The sequence below is a fragment of the Podarcis cretensis genome (assembly GCF_951804945.1).
Source record: "Podarcis cretensis genome assembly, chromosome: 6".
NCBI lineage: Eukaryota > Metazoa > Chordata > Lepidosauria > Squamata > Lacertidae > Podarcis > Podarcis cretensis.
In genome coordinates, this window is record NC_137175.1 from 42,147,676 (window position 1) to 42,174,823 (window position 27,148).

Below are 27,148 nucleotides of genomic sequence, written 5' to 3' on the forward strand. Positions count from 1 at the left end.
TTGTTCAGAACATGAATTTTACTTTAGAAAGAGTATATCCACCCATGCTCCTTTGTCTCTGAATCCTTGCCTTTTTCCCTATTGAAAGTTATCTCCTGCTTGTTCTCTAACATCAGACAATTGGCAGAACACCATCTCTCCTCTTAAATCATTACCTATTCATCCTTCAATCACATCCTCTGGCTTAGAAACCACTGGCCTCTATCCGGGGTGCCAACTTAAATAAAATATTGGGGGGGGGGGCAGGTAAGCCCTTTTACCACATAATCAATCACAAGACACCATTTGAATGGAATGCCCAACAGCTTGGGAAGGGAGGGGGCTGGCCCTTCAAATATTTTATTGGAGTGTGTGTGTGCAAAGGTACCTCGGCCCCCAGGAGCTGGCTCCTATGCTTCGCATAGGTTTTGGTCTGTGGATTTATTGCTTTAAAGCTCTGCAAAATGATCGTGGCATTAAACGTGAATAAAAGCAAACTAAACAGATTATCGACAAGAAAGTGGGCGTGCCTCCACGGGCGCCCTGGCCACTTGCTTCGAGTTCATGCAATAAATATTACAAAATGACAAAACACAAGCATACACTCCTCCCCCCTCTCTCTCTCTCTCTCTGGCCTGTAGAGGCAGCCAGCGACCACTTATTAGAAGGGGAAAAAACTCCAATCCCCACAGTGCCATGCGGGCGGGAGGCGGGCCGAGCGTTTTCATTGGTCCACTCTCCGACTGCGCCTCCTTACGATTGGCTTGGCCCGCAAGTTTCCATTCCCGGGAGGGTGGAGGGGCGGAAGTGGCGGGTACGGCGGCCGTAATGAGACCGCGGAGTCCGCCAGCTACGGAGTGAAGCTGCTGCCCCGTCAGCCCCCTTTCGCGACGCGGCTCGCTGCTTCCGCGTCGGCCGCGAAGGGATGGGGACTCGGACTCGGAGTCTCCGCGGGGACTCCCGGCCATGAAAGACAGGGACTCGGCAGGGAGCTCAGCACCTGCCGCCGCACGGGGACCGCTTGGCGCGGGCGGCGGGCTCCGCCTAGGTGAGTGCCGGGCCGGGACCCCTTCCCGCCGACCTCCGTCCCGCCCCGGGCCCCGGCGCCACACCCCCGGCCCGGCCAGGATCGCCCTGGAAGACGCTCAGCCCGCGCGGTGGCCTCTGCTTCCCTGGGTGGGACGGACGGCTGCGTCCTCGAAGGCTGGCAGAAGTGCTCTCTGCCCATGCTCAGGGGAACCGCTTTGTTATTAATCCAGGGGCTAAGCTAGGGCTTCCGTACAAGATTAAGCTCATCCCCCCCCATCGCCCGCCCTTGTGGTTCCATGTGGGGCTGCTAACCACTCCCCCCCGTTCTCTGTTGCAGCTGCTTTATGGGTTTCTTCCCATTCCTTCTCTCAACTCTACTCACAGACTTGGCTGTGTTGTACCCACTCGCTTCTGTAATTAGTAAAATCAAATTGGTCAGCATTTGCTGCCAGTTACATTAGTTCCACTTGCTGGTGCATAGGTGCTTCTCTACAGCATGTTATCTCGCTGGCTTCTTTCAAGCAGCCCTGCCCAAACTACTGCCATTTTTTTCACAGGTGAAGGAAGGAGGGAATGGGTGTGAGAGTTTTGGCTATGCAATAATTCGGAAATGCCTTCCTGGCTCGAGCAGCTGAAATCTGTCTGCTGGACTATACTGGCAGAAGCCCATTAGTTTTTCTTTAAAACTGATGTTTGTACATTGTCCTGCATCCCCTGGGGCTTAACTACAGACCCAGCCTATGGAATTTAATCTCAGTTTTGTCTTCTGGTTTCTGCAGAAATCTTAAGATGTGGTTCCTCAAATATGTTGTTATCTTCCCAGCTGCCTCGCTTTTCAGAATCTTTCATCATGGCTTTCCTGGAGTTCATGTCCCCTTATTTTGTGTTGTCTGTTTCTTCTGCTTTCTAGCACTTATGACAGTCAGTTTCTTGTTACCCAAGGCTGTATTTGCATGAATGTGAGTAAACTGTGTTGGGTATTTCTGCAGGGTTTATTCAGGAGGACACAGCTTCTATACTGGTTGAGTGTGTCATAACGGGATGTCATACACAGCTATCCCAGAGTTATGTCCTTCCTAAAATACACTCTGTAACTTACAGTTTGGGAGTGGAAAGAATAAGCCCTTCTCTTGTAATGCTCATGTGAACAAACACCTCTTTAAAGAAGAGTCCGTGCTCATTTTAGCTTCTCTTTTTGCGTTTTTCAAGAGGTTGTGACTTTAAAAATAATTTGTTAGTTGAAATTCCTAATGCAAAAATGATCCGGACTTGTATCAAGGTGGCTAACCAGAAGCTGTTGGACTCCCATCAGCTCCAGCGTTAATCACCCCTGCAGAGCCTGCCATTATACAAGATCACATTGATTGGCAAAACAATCTGAACTGTGGCCTGGCAGTTGCACAGTGTGGCAGAGACACCTCTGCATCTATAGCCCTGTCACCCATACCAGCTGCTGCGAGGGGAAAAGGAGCTCTGTACCAGTGGAGTGATGTAATCCAAACACACACACATACCCCAGTGTGGGCAGTGGGGGTTGAGTTATACCCTAAGCCTAGTTCTGTGTTTCTAGCAGAGGCATACTTAGGGCTTGGCAAGGAGCTGTATCAGCTCCCCCCCTGTAAAAAATAAAAATAAATAAACCACTTCTGTGTTTGATCTTGTCACGACAATGGCATCATGTTTCCACACACATATATGCCATACACTCCATAGTCTCCCATGGTCTGCCTTCATATCGCCTTGCCATTTCTCCTACTGCTCAGCAATGAAATTCTTGGCTAAACTCACAACCTTACACAGATAACTAGGGTATGCCTCTGGTTTCCAGTCATTAACACAAATTAGCATTCTTTACCTATAAACAAGACACTTAAACATATGGGTAGACTCTGGCCTATTATCTTTTCCTATAACAATCCTGTGGTTCCTAAAACCAGTTAGAAGAGATAATAATTGATCTGAGTTCTGCATCCCAGACATGTCCCTCTGTTACCATTTGACTCCTCTCCTGGTGTCCTGTAATCTCTATTGTCTTTTCTTCCCACTGCCCCATAGTAAAATCCATTCAGCCCATAGATTGCTACTTATTTCTGGACCGCTTCCTAATTTCCCCCCTCTTACGCAACATGCTTACTCTTTTCTGCCCCATTCAGATTTTCAGAATCTGTTAGCATTTCCTCACATTCTTGTTCCCTTTAAGTTTACTTTAATCTACTCCTGCAGCAACTAGTTTGCTTCTGTTCTAAGGGAGTCCTATCTTTCCTTCAGTATCCCCATTTGCTTCATTGCATGTGACCCTCATCCATTGTCACCCTCTTCTTTTTGCCATTGTGGCAAAATACCCCTTGCTCCACTTTGCTTGCTTCATACCCAGCTGCCCAGCTTTGTGTTGTGTTTGGTTTGCTGCTGCTAACCTGGCCAAGAGATGGGACAGCAGTTGTGGGCAGGAACTGGAGCAGGGAGACATAGCGGGATGTTTTTGTGGTTGGTAGGAGCAAACTAGAAAAATAAACAAATGTATATTTTTGAAAACGTAAACTGGCAGAGGGGTTCATGTTTGCAAACTGCTACAAACACTTGAATTTGCTTATTATGGGGATCCTTCTACCTCTCTTCTATTGGAAAAAGTTGCAAAAAGTATGTTAAGAACTCCTTTCATTGAGTGCGTAAGATCCCTGTAGGAATGCTTCTGAAAGCAATTGGTGAGATGGGATGCTCTGTCAGTGTCTGAGTTATTTGTATGAAAATCCTTGGGCTTCATTTTTGTGGTGTGAAGTCTGAAGTCTGGTGTGTGTGTGTGTGTGTATGTGCGTGCACGCATATACAAGCCAGGAACTTGGAAAATGAAAGCAACTGAAAGCATTGAAACCTTGCAGTTCCGTTCAGGACTTTGATCTCTGTAAGGTTATGGTAGCTATTTGTAATCGGCTCTGCAAGCCTACCCTTTATCCTGTGAACTTTGATTTCCTCCCCGGAAATGCTTACTGAGATCACAGCATTTTCTTAAAACAAAAATATCTAAACTACAATAAGGATGCATTTATAAATATTTCCCCCTATTATAACAAAGTGAATGGCTCTGTGCCAAAAAAAGATGGCATTGAAATGGGGCCACCCAGGGAGAATAGCTTATGGGATATTCAAGGACAGAGCCTTCAAAGGGGGTGGGGTACAGGAGCTGCTGCTGTATTTGTCCCCAGCAGGGGACCTAGACTCTAAACCTTGTAGAATGAAAGTCATGAAGCAAAATGTGCAGGCACCATTTGAAGTAAGCCCATACTGACATCCTTTTGGCACCAGGTTTTGAATGAAAATGTCAGTGTAATGTGGGGTGGAATTTAACGTAGCTCTGACTGGGGTATGCTTGCATAATAGGACCTCCATGCCCCCTAAACCCTCTAGAGCTGGTGGGGTGTGTGTGAGGGAGGAAGGTTTAGCTGCATGAGCAGACCTTGTTCCATGGCACATGCAACAACTTAGTTGAATGCTTCTGTTTTCAATGTAAACCACCTGGAGACCTTTTAAGTAACAAGCAACTAATAGGTCTTAGTAAATAAGAATACCTTTGCAGCTGTGCTGGAGTAGAATCAGAGTTGGGGGATAAAAAGGAAAGTGTAGTAGTGCACAAAGCTCCCACGCATCCCTGTAGTGAGGGTGCATGTGTATTTTTGTCCTAGCTATAGGATAGTGGCATAACTATAGGTTGGTTTTTTCCCTATAAGACATCATTATTTGCTAGCAAAATGCCTGAACAGAAGCAAAACGGCAAGCAATTCCTTAGAAAGGTGGCTTCTATACTGAAAAGTATACACCAAATCTTAGCTGGATTAGTGCAAAGTGACAGAGTTGATCCTTTGCATGTAAAACTGGGTTTTCCTGGGTTATCTTACCTGGTTGTGTCTTGAGGCAGATAATCCTGTTGGTTCTAGTCAGAAGTAGAGTTGAGGGGGGTTGTGATCTGCTCCTTCTGAATATCCAGCAAGAAACAGATTAAAAGACTCAACACAGGCCTGTTCTTTTAACAGTACAGTCTGCTAGTGTTGCATATCTGTGTAGTGCGTGTCTTGAGTTCTTTAAATGACTCCTTCCCTTGGCAAGGTCCCATTAAAAACAGACAGAATGATAGACTCTACCTAAAGGGGAAGCAGGGAGAAGTACCTGCCACAAGGCAAAATTTAATTAGGAATGCTTAACCCTGTTTTGTCATGCTAGATTGTCCTACGAATCCTTTTATAGAGCCAACTACATTCCATCATCTCCTTTGAATAGGCCGAAGAATTATTTCTTACTTTTTGTGTTGATTCAGTAATATGTACATGCCACCAAAGTTATTCTGGGTATCAATTTGCACCACCTGCCCTGCAACTGGCAGTTTGTATATCTCAGCAGTTAGTTTAGTGAAAGGACCTTGAGGATAGTGGTGGGCCAAGACTTCAGCTCCATCCTCATAGTGACCTTCTGATATGTCCTCCTGCTACAGCCTCTGCTGTTTCTACATCTCACTTTGGCCTGTGTGAGAGGAAAAGATAGCCCCCATTAGACTGAACTTTGCACACGGTTTGCCAATGGTGAATTTCACTCAGGTGAAATAAGAGCTAGGTGAGATGAATATTTCCATCACTGAAGAACCTCTTTATTTCAGTGTGCTGTATATCTACCTGGGCACCTCTCCTGCTTTCTTCAGTTGTAGGAGTTTGGAGGACAATGTAATATTAAAGCTAGAACTTGCATGGCGCCTGCACCAGTGGGTAGCCTGGCTGCTCATCTCTCCTTCTTTGAACAAGGATGTGGTAGCAGGTTTCTGTCTGTTCAGACACTACAGTTTTTCAGGTGTACATGTAAGGTGGTCACATGTGAATATGACCCAACACATGTTTGCAAATGTGTGGATTTACTTGAACATTCATCAGATAGCCAGGATTGGTGGTTGCTTATGAAGGGTATATTTGTTTGCATAATATGAAAATTGGCCTGGGCGCCTTTCATTCTCTAATCCAGAGCTGGCCAATGTAGTAGCTTCCTGGTGTTGCTTGATTACAGCTCCCTTTATCCCTATTAGCCATGCTAGGAGGGGTTGATGAGAGATGGAGATCAACAGCATCTGGAGGGCACCACACTGACTATCCCTTCTCTAATGTGTTCTATTTTATAACTCGGATTTCATTCAGAAGTAGAATTTGAGTGCTAAAATAAAAAGCAACATGGTAGCCAATCCTTGAACAAGACGACACCCTTTGCTCCTCTAGCATCCGTAGTAATGCGTTTTCTTAAGAGAAAAAAATGTACCGGTAAATTGTAATTGTGGCTGTTTCGCTTTGTGTGTGCTATTTGCGCTATTTTTGTTTTGAACGTTCTGCAAAGAGTCTGAGCTGGCTGCTGCACTGGCACAGTTTCTGATGAGCAAAGCTAGACTTATGGAGGGACTTTTCATAGATAAATGTAATGTGTTAGTGTGGCTCTCCAAACGGTTTTGATTTAACTAAATGAGACTCTAAATAGTCCCAGTGTAGAGGATGTGGCCCTCCTAAACTTTTGTCTTTTGTTTCTGTTGGTAACTCGTGTTTCTCCTCTGGCAGTACTGATTATTGCAAGCATATCATTTATTTTAGGAGAAATGTGCATGTGCCCCCCCCCAAAGCATTGTGCGTGACCCCTGTGAGAATCTTCTCAGCTTCTCTTCTTCTGCATTTCAGCTCACTGCTATGGACAGTGCGATCACCTTGTGGCAGTTCCTTTTACAACTCCTCCAGGAGCCTCGGAACAAGGATATCATCTGCTGGACCTCCAATGACGGAGAGTTCAAGCTGCTGCAGGCGGAAGAGGTGGCCCGCCTTTGGGGGATCCGTAAAAACAAGCCCAGTATGAACTACGACAAACTCAGTCGTGCTCTCAGATATTACTATGTGAAGGTAACTCCAGCATTTAGTTTGTATCAGATGTGTAACCCTCCTTTCCTTTTGCCTCAGCCTAATGAGCTTTTCTGTTTTCCAAGGGTAATGCAATGCTATGCAGTGGTACCGCAGGTTAAGTACTTAATTCGTTCTGGAGGTCTGCTCTTAACCTGAAACTGTTCTTAACCTGAAGCACCACTTTAGCTAATGGGGCCTCCTGCTACTGCCGCGCCGCCGGAGCACGATTTCTGTTCTTATCCTGAAGCAAAGTTCTTAACCTGAAGCACTATTTCTGGGTTAGTGGAGTGTGTAACCTGAAGTGTATGTAACCTGAGTTACCACTGTACAAGCTTGGGTATTATGAGAGCTGTTTTCTGTGGCTGAGAGTTTAGATTTTCAGGCCCTGAACTACTTCTAAAGAGTTATTAAGTGTCTTAGACATTTAAGTGAGGCTTTCCAAGAAAATCACCTGTCAGGTTGCCAAAAATGAGTACAAATTTCGGGGAAATGAAAGCCCTAAAAACACAAAGTAATTACAACTTGCTATACTCCTGTGATGCCATTTTGTATTTGGCACTGTCCTAAAATATTTTGTTTTAAGTCTGAATTCAAGTAGACTTTAATCTCCCACACCCCTTTTACTTCACATATTTATGCATTGCCTTTTCCAGAATAGTGAACGACATAGGAAGCTACCCCACCTCCTGTGCAAGTACATTGCTTCCCCCCCTAGAAGGAGCCTATTCAGTGCTACCCAAGAACAAGGAAGAGGGATATTTTCATATGATCTTATTTTGCAAACTGTCCTTGTGTGGGTGCATGGGATAAGAAAATAAATGTTCCAGAGGCCTGCAGATTAGAACTTAAAGTTGAGATAACATTGGCTTGCTCATTAAACTTACAATTCAGTACTTCAGTAAGTACAGAAGGAAATAAGTGTTGCTGAATACGGCATAGAGGCATTGAAGTGGCTGCAGTTCATGCTGTTCTGCTGAATGTCAGCTGCTTATTTCCCATCAGCTACATAAAAGTTACATAAATCTTCTCTCATTTGAGTACTTAACCTTGGTGCTGTAACACAGTGCGCCCACAGATGCAAACACAGTGCCCATCTTCAGTATTTGGGCTTAAGCTTCCTTGCCTTTTAAATCAAGGCCATAAAATGTGTAGGTAGTAGTCTGAGTCTGGGCCCATTATGTGACATAAGTTCATTATGTGACATAAGTTCAGGGCCATTATTATTTAATGCACATTGCGGATGGGCTTTTTAGTGTGCGAGTGGCCAGACAAGAGAGAAATGGCAAAACTTTCCATGATGGGTGAATGTTCTGGATTCAGCCAGTGCTGTAGCCTTATTGGAGCTAACTGTGGGTGTGACCTGATTACTGCAGGGATGAGCAGTACTCAGGACTCCCCACACCCCCTTAAGCCACTCTGAGTTTCTAAATGGAAGGGAGGGATATAAATGTAGGCAGAATCCAGGCTAAGCTAGTTGTACTTCGTTTTCATTAAAATCAATGGGGCTTGGTCATTGCTGATTAAGTGTTAGCAACTTAGCCTGGATCCAATAACTATGTAACTAGGCTTGTCCTCAAATGTAAGTAATTTTCTTATTGAAGTGGGGCGTCCTTGGGTTGAGCCGCCGAAGCAAGACTTCAAATGAGGGGAGTGTCTGACGCCTTCTTATTGCTTGATGTTTCCACAGAACATCATCAAAAAAGTGAATGGCCAGAAGTTTGTTTACAAGTTTGTGTCTTACCCGGAGATTTTGAATATGGACCCCTTAGCGGTTGGCAGGATTGAGGGTGATGCTGAGTCTCAGACGGGCTTGTTAGACGTTAGCAATGCTGCAAAGGACGTGGAGAACTATGGGAAGGAGAAGCCTCAGCCCTGTGCAAAGTCCTCCAGCCGCAATGATTACATCCACTCAGGCCTATATTCTTCATTCACTTTGAACTCCCTGAACTCTTCCTCTTGTGTAAAACTCTTTAAGCCAATCAATATGGAGAACCCGACCGAGAAACCGGTGGAGAAGAAAGGTCCTCAGGAACTGACACCGTCGGTCATAAAATTTGTGACCGTGTCCTCCAAAAAGCTTTCAATCTCCCCCCTAGCCTCTACTGCTCAGCCGCCCTCTACTCTGTCAACTGCTTCCACTCTCCCTTCTGGCTCAGATGAGAGTCTCCAGGCTTTGGAGTCCCTGGTAACACCGAAAGCTGAGACGTCCACATCCTTGCCATGCTTGACCGCCAATTTCGCCCCTACGCCTCCTGCAGCCTCCGTTTCTCCTCCTCTCCAAGTTCCTCCCAGGTCTCCTTTGCCACCTTTAAGTTCTGATCTGGCTATAGACACAGATCCTGAGCCTGTGTCGTGCCAGCAGCTGGAACATTCTCAGAACCAAGTCTTGGAGTTCAAAGAGCAGGGTTCTTCCATGCTAGAAAAGGAGTTTCGTCATAGCCGAACTAGAAAGCCTAAAGGGCTGGAAATTGCTCCCACTCTGGTCATTACTGGCAGTGACCCAAGTCCGCTGGGGATACTAAGCCCTTCTCTCCCTACTGCTTCTCTTACACCAGCACTTTTTTCACAGGTAATCCTGTCTTCTGTTACTTCTAAACCAAGTCCTGTATGTGTACAGGAAGCATGGCAGAGAGATGACCTCTTCAGAAGAGGTGTGCTAACATTTCTAAAGATTATGAGTGAGCAGACAGGGATTTTTTGAAGCTGGATGGAAATCTAACCTGTTGTCTGTGATCAGGTACATAGCCAACCAGACCAAGGTGTGTTTAGTGTAATATGCACTGATCTTTACATGATGGAGGTAGAGCATAGTGTCAGTTCAGAATGCCTCAAGTTTCTGGAACTTTTTGGCAAGGGTGGTATGAAAACCATTTGAGAGATCCAAACTTCCGAAGCTGATTTTTCATGTTTGGATACACCAAAAGCCAATGCAAATGTAATGCTCTTTTTGCAGTGTGTCTGTGCTAGCTTAATTTCAAAGAGACAAAGTATACAGCAAGGTTTAGGTGCATGGTTTTGTTTTTGTTTTTTAAATACTAGCTGTGTAAGTACAGCATGAACAAAGCTTAGATGTCAGATATTAGTTCAGATCACTGTTAAAAGTGGCCATCTTTGCTTGAATCTGTTCTATCTAGCTCATGTTCAATTGTAGATTTGCACACATTCACCAAAAGCTATTAAACTTAAGTACTGACTTTCCAAACTTGATCACCTGCTATTTTGGGTGTCTGGTGCTGAAACAACTGCCTTGGCTTCCTTAGAGCCTGGTGCTGATAGTGCCAAGGTTTCAAGCTTGATCCCCGTATGCTGCACGTTCCTGCATTGCAGGGGGTTGGCATAGATGATCCTCAGGATCCCTTCCAACTCTACAATTCAATGATTCTCAGCCCAGGTGACTTCGATGGCTTGGAAGTGTTAAATGCTTGCTAGTTATACTATACTGCTGGTAATGGAAATTCAGGTGTTAAATGGTTTCTTATGTTAAGTTTCTATATTAAACTGGTGTTGTGACATTGTTTTGTATGTCTCACAGACGCCTATTTTGCTGACCCCAAGCCCCTTGCTCTCCAGTATCCATTTCTGGAGCACTCTCAGTCCAGTTGCCCCTCTCAGCCCAGCAAGATTGCAAGGTGCTAACACCCTTTTCCAGGTAAGTTCCAGTGGATGACTTCAGAGGTGGAGCTAGCTGCTCTGGCACTCGGAGTGCCGCACGTGCTGTGTACCCGGGGGCGGGGTAAGCATCCCAGGGGGGGGGGTGATGTCACCCCCCCTTCAGGGATGACAGCAGGGGTGGGCTGCACCCACCGCACCCCCCTTACTCCACCAGTGGATGACTTATGTAAAAGAGCCAACGAGATTTGCAAAAATAGAAATATCTCCTCTTCTTATAGGTTCATTTAGAAGTTCATCTCAATTCAGATGGTTCTCCATTTGAGAAACAAGCCATGGGCTCCTGCGCTCCCTCCTCTTCTGCACAGTTTCACTTTGCAGCTTACTGCTGACTTTAGATGCTGTGACAGTGAATTAGAAAACTGTGGTTAACACTTGCACTGCAAACCAGAATTTTTAAAAAAGCATGCTTTTCCAATTCTGACTTGGAGGGTGAGTGCTAACAACAGTCCATGTAATCCAGACTTTGTAGTACCCTTAGTTCTGGAAGCCTTCCAGTTTAAGCACAATGGACTGGAAAATGTTCTTTTAATGTGTTCTTTTTAGCTTTGTTCTTTTAATGGAAAATCCTTAATGAAACATGGGACATAAGCACAGTGGAGACCTTGTGTTAATCCCGAAGAGTAAGCATAGTTTTGTCATTGGGATAATCCAATGGTAAAATGAGCAAATAATTGTTCGCTTTGAGTGCCACACCCGCTTCCAGTGAAGGATACTGTTTAGTGATTGAATAGGAACACATCGAGTATGTTGTTATGTTGTGTGCATAAGAGTACATTTTTATGTTGTGAACTGCCCTGTGATCTTTGGATGAAGGGTGGTGTACATTTTTCACTATTATTCAAGCCTTTCAGAAAAAGTAAGGTACAGCTTGTATCTTTAATTTGTGTGATGTGGTGTGTACATCAAAATGGCGTACGTAAATTACTCAATTCTTGTATATGGATGCTGAGATGAAAGAATCAAGGTTGTGATATGCAGGTTCAGGTATGTGTATGATATATATATATATATATATAGAGAGAGAGAGAGAATACTCAACGTAATCTACAGCAAACTTTGAAGCCTGAAGTGGCATTTATATATTATGCTGACAAGTATCGGCATTTATATATTATGTGTTGGCAGGAGCTAAGAACAGCTGTCCAAAGCTGCTTTTTAAAAAGGTTTTCCAGTTGATCTGTTGATGGGCAGAATAAAAAATAATAATCTCACAATCATTTTGGAGTAAAAGAATTCAACCCAGGATAGCCTTTTATCTCAGTCATGTACTATAGTCAAAAATGGCCCAGTGAAAACGCCCTCTAGTGGCAAGCTGTTATAGTACTAGGTTAGAAAAACGGAGGCATTTGTCGCCACGTCATCTCTGGTGGCTTTGCTCCCCTAGTTCGTTTCTGTAAGATCATTTTACAGTGTGAGCAGTGAACTGAAAAGGCAGGCATGAACAGACTTGAGCTTCTTAGAAATGGTAATGTTAAATTGTTAATTATTCTGCTGAAATGAATAGTCTCAACACACCAGCTATCAGTGGAAAAGATAACTGCTAGTGCACAGAAAACTTTTTACACTGGTGCAATCTTGGCATCTGTTTCTGTTTTTCAGTTTCCATCGGTGCTGAATACTCATGGACCATTTACGATTTCCGGAATGGACGGGCCCTCCACTCCTGGGCCTTTCTCCCCAGATTTGCAGAAGACATAGGGTATGACCTTCTGGGAAAAGGACAGGTGGAAATCAAGATAAAGAGGTTTCATCGAAATGATGAAATCTGGTTTTCAATATGGGGTTTGCAATTCCACAGAGACAATATGAACAGGCTTGGGTTTTTTTTTGCTATTCCCGGTTTTAAATGCCTTTTCAAAAATTCCTTTCAAGACATAAGGGAATTTTTATGGAAACGCCTTAATTGGAGACTTTTCTCCAAGATCACTTTTCTCACCTGGTTCTTCTGATTTAAGAAGGCTTCTCTTGGTAAAGCGATTTTTCTTGGGGGGGGGGGTAGAATGCAATGATTGACTCTGCAGCAGCTGATACCAGTCACAACTTTCCTTTTTGACTGGTAACCTTTTGCCCCTTTGCTTCTTGTATAACCTATCAAAATATTAATCTCCATTGGAAGCTGGCATTCCAAGAAATACTTGGAAAATGTTTTTTTTTAGTTTTTTTTAAGGCTTGCTTTAGGGTTGATAATTTCTCTATTAGTAATGCAGGAATGCTGTACGAAAATATATTATCTCTTTGTAAGAGGAAACTTTTCAGGAGCATTTTATGGTGATACAGAAGAACTTGGCAAAATTTTAAGGGTGTTGCCTGTAAATAAATAGAGAAGATCTAGCTGTGTATCCTTTAGCCAAAATTGTTTATTCATCTCCAGAGAAATGCATAGCACATGGAATGAATGAATCATTTTGGTCTTTAGAAATATTTGGATGTTTTACGTCTGATGTTGCTTGGTAGGTTTAAAAAACAAAACCCTGATATTTAAAGAAGCACACCATTCTAATTGCAGATCTTGGCAACTGATGTTTTGTGGCATTGGGGTAACCATATATCTGATATGCTGTGTGTGGTGTTGCCTTGATGCTTGATAAGGTCGTATGTAGATCTGACATTTGAGCAGTGAATGTTTGCTTGTATTCTATTATTTTATTCTCCCCTGTCCCCTTTCAACAAATAAGGTATCCAAAGAACAGTCAGTGCTGCTCTTGGCCCCTGATACCTCTGGGTGATCCACTTTTCTTTTTGGCCACACTCTCACTTGGATTTAAGGTTTGAGCATGTTGATGCTCCTAAAAGTAGAAATAATGTGTGGTTATTTGAAAGTGTTCCTGTTGATGAGGAGGGTGTGAGTGGGAAAGGGCAAGGTGGTGTGGGCTGCTTTATAGCCTGAAAGAGCTAAAAGCTGCTTTCAGACTGCACTTAATCTTGCGGCAAGGGAGTGGTTAAACCATACTTGAACTGTTCTTGGATGTCTCCACTATGAGGATAGTTTAGACGTAATTTGGTGGTCATGTTATGCTGGCTTCCTGATGTGGCGGTCTGGCTTATATGACTGGAAATTGAAAGTATTATGGGAAGCTGGATAGATGTTTACAACATTAGTTGTTATCTCTCCATAGAAAGAGATGCATTGAGAGGCATAGTATTTCTGCATAAGTGCTACCCTTATCTTCTAGATTTGGGCCAAAGTCCCGAAAGTACCACAAGACCTGTAGCGTCACATAGCTATTTGATGGAAAGGTAAGATAAATACCAGGAATGGTGTTCGGTAGGGTTTTGCTTTTTTAAAAAAAATTGGGAAGTGTTGACCAGCTACTTATTAAGGACTAAATGCAATTTCCCACCACAATTTTAATGATGACTTTTAGTAGTCTGCAGAAGCAGAGTGTGAGAAAAGCAAGCAACTATTTGAAATGGCACCTCCAGTGCAAGATTAAACCTACTGGATTTGAGAGAAGCTTGAAATGCTGTGCTTTGCATCCATCCCATTCTTTAAGATCAGCAGGGGACTTGAGCACAGTCATCCAGGCGCTTCTGCAAAATCTCTGTTAATTTCAAAATATGTACCTATGTATGAGAGTCCCCTAGGGCTGAGTACCATGCTGAAGGAGAAGACATTGGCTGGTTTTCCCCCCACGCCCACTGAAATACATAAACTAAATTTCTCCTTCTCCCATAGAGTTTGCGATGCACCATTCACAAGAACAGTCAGAAGTTAATTTCTTGGACTCCCCTTCCAAAACCACTTCTGGTAAGAGGAAAGGAATGATGTAATATAGCTTAGAACCCAAAGAGACAGCAGAAGGTGTGCTCTTGTCTGTTACCGAAGGTGCATTGCTGTCATTCATTTTCCAGACGTGATCAGCTAAGTCATTTGAAAGGTCCATGTCTGTTGTGCCTAAATTGAATGTGCAATATTTCCATATATTCTGTTTAATGCAGACATGCAGAAAAATAGCTGCAAGTAGTAAGAAAGAGGAGGCAACCTGCATTCCCGAGTTTGCACAGGGGTTTGTATTCTGCCTCATGGGCTAAAGTAATAACAGCACTTTTTAATAGCAGCCAATCTAGGCTGGCTGCTTTTGGCATATGTATTGGGGGTAGGAGAGAAGTCAGAGCGAGGTTTTGTTTTGCTTTACATTTCTTCTTGAGCACTAAAGGAATGCAGTCAAACTATTTGTTCTTTTGTCTTCTTTCTCCTATCACCAAAGGAAACAGGCAGGGTATCTTTCGTCAAATATTTCTTGTGTGGTATATGGTGCACCTGTGTCGTATGTATATTTAAAAACATGTAAGTGAACCAAAGTTGGGCCATCTTGGTAGCAGTTTTGTTTATCCAGGTTTCACAATCTAGCCCCACCAGTCTCAGAAAGACACACTGTTGTAAGCTGGCTTGTTATACTGGGCTGAGGTATACATACACCTATTGCTCTTCTGTTTTGAGTGATTTGATAGAGCTCTGTGGCTTCATTTTGTGGAGGCTTTGCTTTTCTATTTGGTCTTGACCAGCTCTCTGCTTCATCTTTGACATGGTAGGTTGTTGGAGGGCTTACAGCAAACAACTGTCTCGTGCTTTTAGCCACTATGCTGCAGCACCCTCCCTCCACCCTAGTGCCACCTTTGAAGGGTGGAATTGGTGCAGCTCTATTCTGTCAGTGATCCAAATGCTAGTAGAATTGGGATTTAATGCTGCAAGGTTTCAAAAGAGATAACCAGCTAATATAGATATTTTGTATTTGTGTTTCAGCCCGTTCCAAGGTTGGACAGGTCTTTTCACTTTCATGCATGTTCTCTTTTAGTTTTGTTTTTTGATGTGTTGAAAACATTTTAATTTTCACAAGAAGTTTTTCTTATGCTTTCAACTGTGTGCAAACTTAAGTTAGGGTCTGATCTAACTTTAAATGCTGGATGTTATATTTGTATGTGTGTGTGTGTATGTATGCGGAAAAGAAAATAACCAGGTGTGTCACCGAGTTAAGGGAGTTAACTGTTTCTTATTTGGGAGTTATTTGGGAGAGAAGAGCAATCCTGATTTGTATTCTGCATACTACGTTGGCATGAATTGGTGTCTGATTGCTCATTCACTCAGTTTTGGCAGTCTTTGGGGTAGCCTAAATCATTCATTGTATCTGCTAGTTATATTGTTGCCAACTGTTCTATTGCCTTTTGAAATATCTAATTGCATGTAAGCACTTGTTCACACAGCACATCTTTGTATTGTAGCAAGAGGGCTGTTGTTTGTTTTTTAAACAGAAAGAGTGATTAAGGGATGCCCAAGAAACTAAATGTTATTTTGCAAGTTCTAAGTAAGCAAAAAGGAGTTCCTTCTCTTACCTTGTGTCAGTTCCCCCAAGCACGTGTATTGGATTTCAGCTGCCATTCACAGTCATCACACCAAGTTTTACAGTAGTTGAGGTTGAAACAGATTGTGAGAGGGCGCAATGAACCCATTATTATCTTTGATTCTATGTTGAGATTCCTGCATTGCACGGGGTTGAAGACCCTAAATTCTGTGATTCTAAGAAATGCCAGAGAACTTTAAATTCTCCACGGCTGTTAACAGCAACATAAATAGTATCAGTAAGCCACAAGGGAATGACCTAATCTAGTGCTGCTGAACACAACAGCTCCTAATCTTGCCAATGTGTGCAGGCTTTTTTTCTTGTGGAGAAACCATTAGGCTGATGTCTGTGGCCCTGGAGAAAAGTGTGATGTGGTCCTTAAAGGGCTCAAGGGTAGAGGAGAGTATTTAATACAGTCATTTGCAAAGTGAAACTGAAGTACAATTAATGGGTTGTGGCCTGATTTGGCACATCTTCTCTCCCCCTCCCCTCCACAGGGGCTGTAGTGGTTAGACCTATCTTAAAAGATGGATGGATAATATTTGATTACCTTGTATTGTGCTTTGCTTTATTTTGCTTTTCACATGTTGTGTATCATATTTGTTAGTTGCTTGGAGATGCTTGGGTAAAGTTACTAATAATCTTAACAAACAGTGATAATTCCCAGCTTGCTAAACCACAGCTTAGCAGCGTGACCATTTCACTGCTTGCTTCTTGGTTTAATAAAGCGACGTTTAGCTGTTGCATCCCAAATGGGGAACTGAATGTTCACCCCGATCTTAAACCATCTTCAAACTCTAGTTTAATATCCTGGCTAGTAAATCAACATTAAACCACAATTCCCCATTTTTGAGATAACAGCTTGCTGTGGCCAGAGCACACAGTTTTGTCATTTGTTCCCCAGCTACTGAACAGTGGTTTAAGCAAGCTGCGAACTCAGCATCCAAAATGGGCCAGTATCTGCTTTGATATATAGTAATGCTTTCTTCCCCTTAATTCAGGGCTGGGCAGTACCACAATAGGATTCATGCAGAAATGATCAGGGCTGGCTAACCATTTTGGTCTCAGAGCTTCTTACAGAAGATCAGTGAGTAGCAAAAATCCTGCTGAATCCTGCTAAAAGGTCTATATAATCCAACATCTTATCTCCCCCTGCATAGCTAAATGGGTGCTACAGAAAGTCCAAAAGCAGGAACTTAGTGTTGCTTCTAACAACTGATATTTGGTGACAGCTTTTCCCTGAAAGGAGAAGACCCTCCCTCTGTTTCATGAATTGATCCGATCCCTGCTTTAAAGCCATCGCCCATCAGAACATCTTGTCACCGTGAGCTCCGTAACGTAAGTGGAGCACTGTATTAATAACTGGAAGCTTTTCTTTTCCCATGTGGGAGTCTTTAGAAAGTCTCTCTTTGGGAAGCTTTGTGTGATCAGAGGAGCAAGTAGTGAGTTGAATGCACAGGTTTTCTAGCTGGTCCTTCTAGAGTGGTGAGATTTCTTTGGGGAAATGTTTTGAAACTGTGGCTTGGCGTTGACTTTTGGTCTTGCTGTTCAGTTGCACCACTTTTAAATGCTACATACTAGGAAGTTTATTGTTTGTTTTTTAACTACTCTTTCAAACTTGTATAGAAAAGTCTTGTTCTAAAGTATTTTTAAAATAGTGTTTGTATTTTTTATAGCAGTGTTACCAGATGGCCTTATGTACGTCACAGTGTGGGTACAGTAGCATAATTCATGCATTCCCCCCCCCCCTCTATATTTGTATTCGTAAATAGTATGCTCATGTGTATCTAAGAATATGCAAAAGGTAGAGGCTTGGGAGCTAATGAGAGAAGCTAGAACATAGTGCTCTAGCATGAAATACTTGGCAAATGAAAAAAGCCAGAATTAATATTGTGAAGGAGCAGATGACTTTACATAAATTCCAGGACTCCAAAATGCTTCAATGTTCTGTCTTTCTGCCAGGACACTATCTAGTCCGTAAACCCCTGTGTTGCAATATAGACAAGCTGAACAATATAACACAACACGATGGCCAATTACAATGGCACTAAACACAATTTACAGACCAATACAAATGATCAGAAATTACAACCAAAGTCTCCAAATCTTCTTCACCAGTCATGGTAGAATAATTCAAAAGTTTGATATATACATAATCTGTCACCAAATATCACCAAAACAGAGTTTCCGGATAACCAATCTGTTTTGTTCAATGCTTCATCAGCCAATCTTGATCAATTCTTCATCAGCCAGACTTGTAAGAATTAATATGAGAAGGATGCAGTTCAATTTCTTAACAAGCCAGTCTTACATGTAAGCAAATATAAACGCTGTAGAAAACAGGCTCTGGATCAGTGCTCATATGATACTGTCTTGGCTGATGAAGCATTGAACGAAACAGATTGGTTATCCGGAAACTCTGTTCCGGTGATATTTGGTGACAGGTTATGTATACAGTGGTACCTTGAGTTAAGTACTTAATTCGTTCCGGAGGTCCGTTCTTAACCTGAAACTGTTCTTAATCTGAAGCACCAGTTTAGCTAATGGGGCCTCCAGCTGCCGCCGCGCTGCCAGAGCAAGATTTCTGTTCTCATCCTGAAGCAAAGTTCTTAACCCGAGGTACTATTTCTGGGTTAGTGGAGCCTGTAACCTGAACCGTCTGTAATCTGAAGCGTATGTAACCCGAGGTACCACTGTGTATCGAACTTCTGAATTATTCTACTGCGACTGGTGAAGAAGATTTAGAGACTTTGGTTGTAATTTCTGATTATTTGTAGTATTCTATAAAGAGTGTTTAGTGCCATTGTTATTGGCCGTTGTGTTGTGTTATATTGTTCAGCAGGACACTATCTAGTGCATTGGTTTTCAGTTGGTGGGTTGAGAGTCATTACCATGATGGGAGACTTGATCTGAAGCTGGCTGCAGCAGCAGCAGCTCTACCACCATACAAATACATGGTAAAAATTAAGGACAGTATCCATCAAATTAGTTCTGTTAGTGCCATGGAGCTTCCACTCCCTTACCTCGCAGAGGAGATAGGGAACCACCAAAACAGATTTAGGGGGCATCAGAGGAGAAGCAGGAGAAGTTCTGTAGCACAACTGGAAGTCCTTGCACAAACAACTACTTCATTGGATGCCACCCAAGGGGATGGGTTTCCAAATGCATGTTTGAGGTAATGCTATGTCTGAAAAGGCTTGAGGACTCCTGGTCCTAGTGCATTTATAGGCACCATTTTGTAGCAGGAGGAAGTTTGGAGGCTCCTGATGAGTTTCAAGTGGTGGCTCTGGGACATTACTTTTCAGATCTGAGCCTTCCATCTCTTTTTGTTTGGGTTACACCTGTTTTAAGATGGCAGAGCATGTTCCTGCAATTGCCATTTTACTTATAAGTTCATGCACTGTTGATTTCTCTCCCCCCACCCCAGCTTTCTAAATGACTGCTGTTCCTAGAGCAAAGTCTCTGCTTTTGCTCAGTTCTGGCATCAAAGTAGAACTGTCTTGAGTCTTCAACTTAAGGGCTCCAATTGGTTATCCCCCAAGCAGACCAATGCAGGGAAGAGCACTGGCAGTGGATTACGCTAGCTTCTCAGGTTATCATTACTTACAAGAAGTAACAGAGCAGGTTTACAGAAGGGAAAGGGCTTTCTTATTTTAGCTCCCTTTGGGAATAAAGTCCCTGTTCTTCTCCCAAGGCCTTTTGTGCGGCTGGTTGTAGAGAAAATAAAATTGGCTCTAGCCAGGCAAGTACTCATTCTAGTACAGAGGACCTTGGGCTGCATGTGTGTTCTGCAATATGCATGCAGTCTCAAACATGGAAGGGACTGTGCTGGTGCATCTTAGAATGGATGCACCATATGAGCCTCCGTGTGTGGAAGGTTTGGCTGGCTAAACAGGATTTATCTGGAAAATAAGTGAATTTAGCTGGGGGATAGTAGGTTGTTAATGTTTTGTTCCCATTTTTTTTTAAAAAAACTGAAAATCTGTACCATTTGATATATATCCAGTATGTTAATGCCATTCTGTAAAATATTGCTGATATGTAATGCAATTGCATAATAGCCAAAGTTCTAAGTATGTTCTCAGTGTTATTGTTTTGACTATATAAGCACCTCTGGGTAAGATATGAGGGAAGCCTTCAAAATGTTAACAAGTTGGCTAGAAAAGGAAGAAAAATCTGCCTCTTAAGAAACAATTTTATTACAGGAGTATAATTCTCGGTCAAAAGCTAGTCTTAAAAGTCTTCAAGAAACTGTACAGTGATGCCATTTTTGTGGATTGGTTTGCTATTAAAAGTCGGTATATATTGGCTGTTGCACATCCAAACATAATGAAGGTCTTTGCTGCAAAATCAGGTGACTATTTTCTATTGCTTAGACTTTTGTGCAAAAAAGGTTTAGGGTAATCTTTTTTTTTAAAAAAAGAAAGGTTTGGAGGAAGCATTGCTTATTTTGTTTAAGAACTGACAGAGGGATATGTTTTGTATAATAATGCAAGATGGCTTTAAACAGTGTAGCAAATCATGTTAATATGTGCAACCAGACTTGCAAAATAATTGTATTTTTTTAAATAAATATTTTTTAACAAATGTCGTTATTTGGAGTGTTACTCTTCTGCAGTGGAAAGAAGAAGTCACTGCAGTTCAGTTATAATATCCATTTCACTCTGGATTCTTGAAATAGAGGTAGCAGCAGTGTAATCACCAAGCATTGTCTGAACCGTGTAGTATATAAATGTAGATGTGCCTCTTCTCTATCAGTAGTGATGGTACCATTCTTGAAGATCTGAATGTATTCAAATGATGCCTATTCATTGCTAAGTACTGATCTAGGTTTCTCAGCCACAGCTGTAGCACTGTAAGCAAAAATAGATTGGTGGCATCGTGGTACAATTTGAGAAACCTGCTTTGGAAGAAACAGACTGAACCTCCTACTTTCTTTTTGCTTTCTGGCATTTGAAATATCTGAAACTATTAACCCATTTATGGTTTGAAGAACACGAATAGCAAGGAAATCAGACTGGAGAAGCAGATTTAAGAGACCAAAGCTGTTTACAAACCATACATTTAAAACACCTCCTGCCCCAAATAATAATGGAAACTGTAGTTTAACAGTGCTGGGAAGTATAGCTTTGAGGGGTAAACCACAGTGCCTAGGATTTTGGGGTGCTTTAAAGGGATGATGTGTATACAGCCGTTCAGTGCCAGTTTACGACAGTTTTCTGCTTGAATTAAATTACCCCCAAAAAAGATTCCTCTTTCGTAGAGCCCAATACCTTAAAGCTTTAACTCAGACTTTCTGCATTCATCTCTCTTGCCTTGCACCCATGGTGCATCTGAAACAGTTCAAGAGAATTTATCAAGGTTCCAGTTTTCTAACTGATATTTCCTGAGCAGGCACATGTGTTGTTTTTGTAGTTATTTTTAGCTATTACAGCAATATTTTTTCAAAATTGAGTTTAAAACGTATACTTATGTAGTTCATACACCTTTTCAGTTACAGAAGCTATACCTATTTAGTAGAATAATTGTAAAATTATGCTTGTTTGTCTTTCTCTCTACACTCGAAAGGGACACGAAAGAATTAACTTTCTATAAAGGCTCCTAGCTACTGGGATGAACAGTGATGCTGCAGTACATGTGAGGTGTAACCTCAAAATAAGCCAAATCAGGAATGCAACTTTTACTCCTGCTGTTAACACAATGGTTGCTATCAGATGCAACAGCAAAGCATGGTTTGTCATAAACAAGCAGGTGTAATTTTTGCTCAAGCATGTTCTTCATGTGCACAGTGGAATGAAATTAAAAGTCCCCACTTCTGGTTTATGGCAAATGATATTTTGCTGTTTCACCCATACCTGGTAAACCATGGCTTGCTATAAAGCAGCATGAAAACTCTATATTCTTGCAATGCTAACATTCTGTTAAAGACAAATTATATTGTTGCTCAGGTTCACATGAGAAATACAATGTTTTGCTTAATTGGATTAAGGTCTACCTGGTTCTGCCGCCTTGTCCAAGAATCCTAGGGAGCAGTTGCTGTAGGTAGTCCACTGGAAAAGGCTGTGGTCCAACACACATATATAAACTTAGAGCACAAGATGACACAAGCTCTGTAATCAAGGCGGGTATATTTTAAGGATTGGACAACATGGAAATCAAAGATGAGGGCGCATACCCATGCAACATAGCAATTGAAGTCAAATGACAACAGAAAAATTCAGTATAATGCACAATTTTGAAATGAGCAGTGCAACAAGCCTCTAGGGGGAAATAGCTCTACTTGAGTGAAGTTGCTGGGTCCCATCTTAGTTACTCCACGAGTTCATGCGACAAGAGCAATCACATTAAACATTCCTTTATATACACACACACATGTATATCTATCTGTGGGACAGAAATTGCAACAAAGCCAGCTCAAGTTTGCTAAAGCTAAGTTTTAAACCATCCCAATACCTTCTCTCTTTAGAACAGTCAAGAACATGGCTGCCTTCTTAATATTCAGTACCTCTCAAGTTCTGCTTCCGGAAGGCACCTCATTATATTGCACAAATGGAAGAGACTTGATGTTTGGCTTCATGTACTTCAAAATTTTCATACTTCATGGGTAAAGCTGTCCCATCAACAGAAGTAGCCTACAGCTCTCCTGTTCCTTCTACTGTACTAATTGTGAACCGTCAGTATATTCTGGTTCCACTGAACTCAACCCACCATTAGTTTCACTGTACCTTTCCCACTGCCCTGGCATTTCTGCCATGTGAAATCCCATCTGGAGATGCACAAAACTTGAATACTTCAACCTGGGTGATGCAGTATTTTAAAAAAAATAAAATAAAATTCTGGATGCCTGTTGTACAGCATCAGTGAATAGAGTTCATAATGCTGCAGCAAACGTTTTGCAACTTGATCAAATTAGAAATATCTATAGTTGCCTCTTGGTTTGCAGTGAATGAACTTTAGGAAGGCTCCCGCCACCCCCAAGGTTCTAAAGTGACAGGAATACACCTTTCACTGCCTGTGTTCCTGAAGGGATATGGGAGGTTACCAGAGGAGTTAAACTTTCACATGTCAAGATTCCAGCCCTTCTAGTCTTCATTCTTGCTACAGTGATTCTTCTCTAGTGACGGACCGACTGGCTGATGTGAATGAGTTGTAACCGACAAGTCTGAGAATAGAAAATCCAGGTAGTTTAAAACCAGACGGTAAGAGCAAATCTTTCTTTTGGTTGGTGTGACGGTGTGCTTGATCCAAATACAAACTCACTGCTTCCTTTAGCTCTGATAAAGTCCAGGTTCTTCCATTGATGGTGGTGGCTTGTCCGGTGACAGATCCAGATCTGCAAAACAAGATTCCTCTCAGCAGCCATTAAGAAACAAAACAGCCGGTTGATGAGCTTTGACTTTTAAGGTGGAAGTCATTGGCAGGCTACGTATCTTCTACATAACCATGTGCACACTTCAAAGAGAGCTACGTTTAGCTCTCTGCATGTTCTAAGACATGCATTTCCATTTCACTTTTCTTGGTTCACTGTGTCTTTGTGGCACTGCACTGGGTGGTTCCGAGTCTTGCCTACAATTGGCTCTTAATTGGGTCGCGGGGTGAAGCTGCTCAGTTAGCTTCCCATCAGGTGGGTCACTCTTGTTTACTGCAGGAGGGTGGCGAGATTGTGCGGAAATCGGCGTGGCATGAACGCACCCAATCTGGTGCTCCTACCAGTGCATTTGCACTGTGTCCACTGCCTCATCCATCTCTCTCCTGGTAAGCAATAGCAACCCTCCTGTTAAGAAGCTAGCCAGTGGCTCTGCCCCCCACCTGGTGAGCCACTTCAGCTCATAATGGGACATTTGCTACTACTTGCATAATACATTCCTAACTCAGTTGAGCTCATATCTCTTTATCTGGAAAAACAATGGACTTAATACACTGTAGTAAGATGCTCATGTTGACAGCAGCCGTGTGCAGATGCAACAAGAAGTGGAAATAGGATTAGTTTAACCATCCTATGCACAAAGCTCAAAGCGCACCTGCTCTGCTCCTCCTTTAACCAAGCAGGGAAGGTTCATGGAACCACTGGCTGCAGCCCAAACTCTGGTTTGTTTTGGGGAGAATAAAATAAAACCACGACTGGGAAGGCAGGAACAAGCCTTGGCTTCAGATCATGGCTTATTTGTTTCCATGCTACAAGCGCTGGTACAGATGCAAAGCTACACCAGCTGTCTTCTGCCATGACTTAGATTGTAATTTTTGAATTATTGGTTCTACCGAGACTGCAATTTTGTATTCTCTATTGGTGAGTTGACAGCTTTGCGGCCTGTTTTCCCCATTCTACAGGGTGAGTTGTGTGCACCAGCATGTAACGTGTGGGTAAAACAAACCATGCTTATTTAGTTGTTACTGCATTGATATCCTACTTCTCCCCCAAAGAGCTGGAGGGTGGTGTACATGGCTCTCCCCCTCGCCATGCTAGCCTCCCAAGAACCCTGAGAGGTAGGCTGGGCTGAGAGTTGATTACCGGCCCAAGGTCACCAACTTAGTGAGCTTCATGGCTGAATGGGGGATTTGAACCCTGGTCTCTCATGTGCAAGTGCAGCACCTTAACCACTACCTCCCAGTTTAGGATTTAAGAGCAGGATGGCTAATCTGTGGCCTTCAAGATGGTGTTGGGACTACGCCTCCCATCATCCCCCACCGTCCGCCATGCTGGCTGGGGCTGTTGGGAGTTGAATTCCCAACATTTCCAGGATGCCACATTGGCTACTCCTGGCTTTAAAATGTTGAAGTCTGTTTGCAGCTTAAGCAAGGAAAGCTGACTCATGCTTGTTTTTAAAAATTGATTTAGCACCTTTTAAGCTCTTCCTCCACCCTCACTTTCCTGCTATATTGTTTTTTAAAAGCGCTTTATTTCACCCCCTAGCCTCTTTGTCCAACAGTAAAGAAAGTAAAGTTCGGGGTGCCAGACAGATCATTGTGGGCTAAGCCAGGCAGGAAGAACAGGCAGGAAGCAGCTGTAAAGCAAACACTTCCTTGCATTTTCTCCTTGGAGCAAGACACCCTGGCTTGCTTTGCACTAATGTCGTACCCCCCTCTTCCATTCTTTTCAGAAGTGTGGAAGGAAGGGGGAGAGGTTGGGATAATGGGCTGGCAGTCCTTACCTGATTGGGGTTGAGGGTGCATCCTGTGGGAAAACAGAAGGAAGATGTAGAAAATGAAGGCAAAGGCTCCAAAGATGGTCCCACACACTAGGAAACTGTAACTGCCCTGGTCATGAATGATCTGTCGCAAAAGAAAAACAGCAAGGTTCAGGGCAGCCTTTGCACCTAATGAGAGCCACACATTGCCTTGAATGGGTCTGGGAGCCAGAGGAATAACGTCAGAGTGCACCAGCCGTGCTGACGGGGGTTGGATAGGATCCATTTCCCATGAGTGGGCTATTTCAGACAGATTGTCTGACCTTCAGAGAAAGCAGCAGATGCCATCTGTTTCCCTAGGGTGTCTACCTGCCAGAAAACCTATCTCAGAAGGGAAAGAGCAGTAGTTCAAGAAATGTACTGCCCAGCTTTCAACTGCAAAGGTGTCTTGAGCCACTCTATGCAATGCCTTGATTCAAAACACAAAAACTTTGTTTTCACCCACTGGATGAAGCTTTCTGTCAAGAAATTTGCTCGAGTTAAATCTCTGTGTGATTTCTTAATTTGGTATCCTGCCCTTCCTCCTAGCAGTTCAAGGTAATACATGCCGTTCTTCTCCTACCCCACTGGTGGAGGAAGGGGGGTGCGGGCATCCCTGAGAGGGGGTGACATCGCCACAGGTGGCACCCCCCTGGTGGGACAGAGGTGGATATAGCCATTGCACCCCTGTGGGATGCTCGCCCCGGCCCCGAGTGCATAGCATGTGGGCCGGTCCAGGTGCTGGAGCAGCTAGCTCCGCCTCTGTCCTACCCCCCAGCTTTATCCTCACAACCACCCTGCAAAGTAGGTTAGGCTGAGTGAGAAAGACTGTCCCCACCCCAAATGCCACTGAGGGATTTGAGCACACACCACGGTGCCTTCCTCAAGGGTTTGAAAGAAGGCAAGACTGAGAAGCTGGACAAGTGCATCTTCCCAAGCAGGGGCATGCTTAAAATACCACCCAGGACAGATGACATGAGGATAGCTGCAGGTTGCATGTTCTGCCACGAGAGGCCCCCAGGTGATAGCCGTCATGAGTGGTACTGCATACACTTTGCATACAGCAGAAAAGAGATTCAGTCCAGTTAAAAGTGGCAAGGGGTGTGGACTAATTCTTATGGAGACCCCAGAGAGATGCAAACAATCCTGGCCTAGGTAGACAAAGTGCCTTGGCAGAAGGTTGCTTCCTCTGTTCCTTTCACACTTTATTAGAAACAGATCACTTGCCCTTTGCTTCGGAACAAGCCTGGCTTTCTAAAAACTCCAGAAGACCATGAGCAAGCATTTCCATACATGGTGAGTTCCTTTTTGCAGGAGTATTTGGATGGAGAAAGCCATTAACATTATGAAGCATGTCAGGACAGTGGTGGGACACACAGGGTTGTAGCCAAAGCAGTGCTAAGCAATGTATTCCATTAGCACAATGGAGCTTCTCCTGCTTACCTCCCCAGGTCCGCCCCCAATCTGCGCTGAGTTTTCCCCCAAGCCTCTCGTAAAGATTTGGGGAGGGCATAGGGTGCAGACAGAGGGAGAAGAGGAGAAGTTGCATTGCACAAGTATAAATGCTTGCACTAATGGAACAAGTACACAGGATAGCATCCATGCTTTGCATGCAGAAGGTCCCAGGGTCAATTGCTGGCTTCTGTAGATAAGGCTGGGAAAGTCTCATGTTGAGCTGCTGGACCATGGATGGGGAACCTACAGACCTGCAGATATTCTGGACTCCCAACTCCCATCATTCCTGGCCACCAGCCGTGCTGGCTAGGGATAACTGAAGATGGTCAGAAATGATGGGAACTAGAATCCAACCACAGTTGGAGGGCGACAGAGCATCAGAAGCCTGTTGGATCAGACCGATGTACCATCTAATCCAAAAACCTCTTTCCCCACAGTGGTCCACCAGATGCCCATGGGAAACCAGCAAGCAGGTTCTCTGCCCTATTGTAGACAATACTGAACTGGTGCTCCAGCTGATGGCCATGAGAATCAGTCTCCTAAGCACTGACCAACAGAAAGCTTACGCCCAGCAGGGCGTTGGTGGATTCGGCACACTTAC

The 27,148-nt window shown here is 43.3% G+C and overlaps 2 protein-coding genes across 3 annotated transcripts in view; one reads left to right on the forward strand and one right to left on the reverse strand.

Annotated features, from left to right (window-relative positions):
• The first annotated feature begins 806 nt into the window (after nucleotides 1-806).
• On the forward strand, nucleotides 807-27,142 carry ELK4 (ETS transcription factor ELK4). Of its 2 annotated transcripts, XM_079979659.1 has the most exons (6): nucleotides 807-1,027; nucleotides 6,702-6,917; nucleotides 8,605-9,486; nucleotides 10,450-10,566; nucleotides 12,189-12,288; nucleotides 26,985-27,142. In XM_079979659.1, exons 2-5 carry the CDS (start codon nucleotides 6,711-6,713, stop codon nucleotides 12,285-12,287), a joined length of 1,305 nt encoding a protein of 434 aa, XP_079835785.1. In that variant the 5' UTR covers nucleotides 807-1,027; nucleotides 6,702-6,710; the 3' UTR covers nucleotide 12,288; nucleotides 26,985-27,142. The 2 variants fall into 2 exon arrangements, with proteins under 2 accessions (XP_079835785.1, XP_079835784.1); XM_079979658.1 differs by lacking the exon at nucleotides 26,985-27,142 and having other exon boundaries at nucleotides 12,189-20,515.
• Nucleotides 22,040-27,148, reverse strand: part of MFSD4A (major facilitator superfamily domain containing 4A) — a 44,869-nt gene continuing 39,760 nt past the window's right edge. Inside the window, exons 9-10 of the mRNA XM_079979514.1 lie at nucleotides 25,078-25,198; nucleotides 22,040-23,261 (exon numbers count right to left, since the gene is read on the reverse strand). Coding sequence (XP_079835640.1) covers nucleotides 23,197-23,261; nucleotides 25,078-25,198 — 186 coding nt within the window. The 3' untranslated portion in view covers nucleotides 22,040-23,196. The remainder of the gene's footprint in view (nucleotides 23,262-25,077; nucleotides 25,199-27,148) is intronic.